Genomic DNA, 2,442 nt, shown 5'->3' with positions numbered 1-2,442 from the left:
GGGAAAGAACTGATGCAATAAGGCAGTCCTGCCGATCTCTCCACAGTTTCTATGCTGTGAGGAGAAACATAGCATGAAGTGCTAGTTTGGAAAAAAGGGTAACAATTTATAAAGCCAAATGCATTCAAGGTATAAAGAGCTCCATGTTTACCAGGACTGCATAGAAATAAAAAATTTAAGGGGAAGGCCAGAAACATTAGAGATATTTTGTTATATGAAAGCTATAAGCTTTTCTGTAGCTCTAAGAAAAACCTGTTGAAACACGCTTTGGCACGTTTTTATCAATGCCTACAAAGCTTCGCCCAGGACAAGAGGGCTAGGGTCCTTTCAGACCTGCTATGCTTGACCCGTAGACTAGATAACTGTAAACGGAATGTCAAGGCAAACCTCAGAATAATATCTGAATTTGCATTTGTGGACGAAAGTACCTGTAAGTAATTAATGTGATCAAAGATAAGTTTGATAGAACTTTGCACATGCAATCAGAAAAAAGTTCAGAGAAGTCTCTGTATATACACTAGGAAGACAGAAGAACAAGAGGAAGTGAACATGGATTGCTGTACCATCAGAGGCTGATTTGACAGTTAATGGGCTGAAGGTTTCCTATTACCTGCTTCTATACTTTGGCACTGTAGAAGTGATTACATCGCATACCTTTATACTAGGTGCTAACCTAGAATAAGATATATGTATTTAAAGGTGAAAGCACCTGAGGAGTATCGGCATCATCCCAAACACAGCTGCCATGGTGCTGATGGAATATATGGGCTTCTCTGGACTGTTTTCCACAGAGATCCCCAGCAAGCTGTGTATCGCAGGCAAGCACACAGGCATCATCCATTCTCAGAGAAAAAGGTTCTTGTTCTGAACTCAACACCACCACAAAATGGATGGCAGATAAAAATACAAAAGAATGGAAATGAAATGTTTATAAAGGCTAAAAGCCTGACAAACGGCTCAGTGTCCAACAACATATTTTACAAAAAAACCCATCAGCAGGATAAAAAACGATTCCTGATGCCGATGAAGTCAGAGAAGTATTGCTACCTGATTCCTGAATGGAATTTAAAATGACTCCTTCCTTCACAGGCTCCTGAGAAGCAGGATCTGTCTGTGTCATTTTGTTAGTAGGAAACCACTGAGAGGCCAGAGTAAGGCCACCTTCTGGATATTCTGTGCTGATGACTTCACTTCTAGCCCTATTATGAGCCTTTAAGACTCCTCCAGCAAAAGAAAGGATTAAGGCCCCAACCTATAAAAAAAAGCGTAGCCTTAGGTAGGATAGACTCTGGAGATCTGCAAATGGAAACGACTGAGAGAGAATAGCAGGTAAGAACATCAGGTAGAGCACTTGCATAAGTAGCCTTCATTTCCAGGACATAATCTGCTATCAGCAAGGATGCAAGTGCCTAGCTATCAGAAAAAGATCTCAAGCAACCACATTTTCAAGGCTTGGGGCACATACATCTGAGATACATTTTACCACTTAATTTAACACATATCTCTACTCAGTTTTAAACTGCATATATAATTACAGGTCTTCTATAAACAGCTCAATATCAGATGGGCTGCCTTAGAGACTTGAGAAACCTCTTATTGACCAAATACATCATCTGTAACGTCCTTTTCAATTATCAAAAGCCTCAGTGAAAATCTGAAAGACTATCTCTATAGTGACTGAGATTATTTTACAGTTTAAGAAATAGGACAGAAACAGAAGAGCATCTTAACTTTTTCCTTAGCAAAGGCATGGTTCCTATGATTCCTACTCCATTAAAACACAGTCAGTTAATTTCACCCATTGTGTTGCCCCAAAACTGGTTGGGTTGTTTGTTTTTCTTTCCTGCAATCCATGTATTAAGCGAAGCACTCACCATTCCCTTCATTAAGGGAAGCCCATCACAAAGCAGAATTTGACACTGTATAACGCAAGATGATAAAGTCACAGCTCTAGTAAAAGAGGAAAGGTGTTTAAAAGATGTCATTGAAAAAGGAGATGGGAAAAAAGAGCTTACCTTCTGCTCCTTTTGCTTGGCAGCATTGAGTTCAGAAAGGGAGAGTGATAGTTTTTCCTGCTGCTCAGCTAGGTACTTCTGATAAAGGCTCAAAAGTTCTTGGCATTCTCTGTACTGCTGCTGCAGAGGTGAGACATCAGAAGTTAAGGGAAAAATACCCTTTAACAAATAGAGTGAAATATATACCAACTTACTCTGTGTAAATCTGATTTAGATCCATAGCAGTTCAATTTAAAAACAGATACTGTGTGTTTGAGTACTGCCTAATGATGATAAATCTGCCTAGAGATGAATGTTCAAGTACAACCTTCTTTCTACTCAGCGAGTGGAAAAAGAAGAATTGCACCAAATTCTTTTATTATTGGAAAAGGGACAGCAGCATGAGGCAGGTGATGACATTGTTTCAGCTGGAACAACTACAGCCCTC

At 39.6% G+C, this 2,442-nt stretch overlaps 1 protein-coding gene across 1 annotated transcript in view; it reads right to left on the bottom strand.

The window, feature by feature from the left end:
• Positions 1-2,174, bottom strand: part of KIAA1328 (KIAA1328 ortholog) — a gene marked incomplete at its 5' end in the record, with an annotated part of 46,037 nt that extends 43,863 nt beyond the window's left edge. Inside the window, one exon of the mRNA XM_010143731.1 lies at positions 2,016-2,174. Within this exon, the coding sequence (XP_010142033.1) occupies positions 2,016-2,174 (159 nt within the window). The remainder of the gene's footprint in view (positions 1-2,015) is intronic.
• Positions 2,175-2,442: the final 268 nt, after the last annotated feature.

This window comes from Buceros rhinoceros, unplaced genomic scaffold (genome assembly GCF_000710305.1).
Source record: "Buceros rhinoceros silvestris isolate BGI_N320 unplaced genomic scaffold, ASM71030v1 scaffold18199, whole genome shotgun sequence".
Lineage (NCBI taxonomy): Eukaryota > Metazoa > Chordata > Aves > Bucerotiformes > Bucerotidae > Buceros > Buceros rhinoceros.
This window is presented reverse-complemented; position numbering and strand designations above follow the sequence as displayed.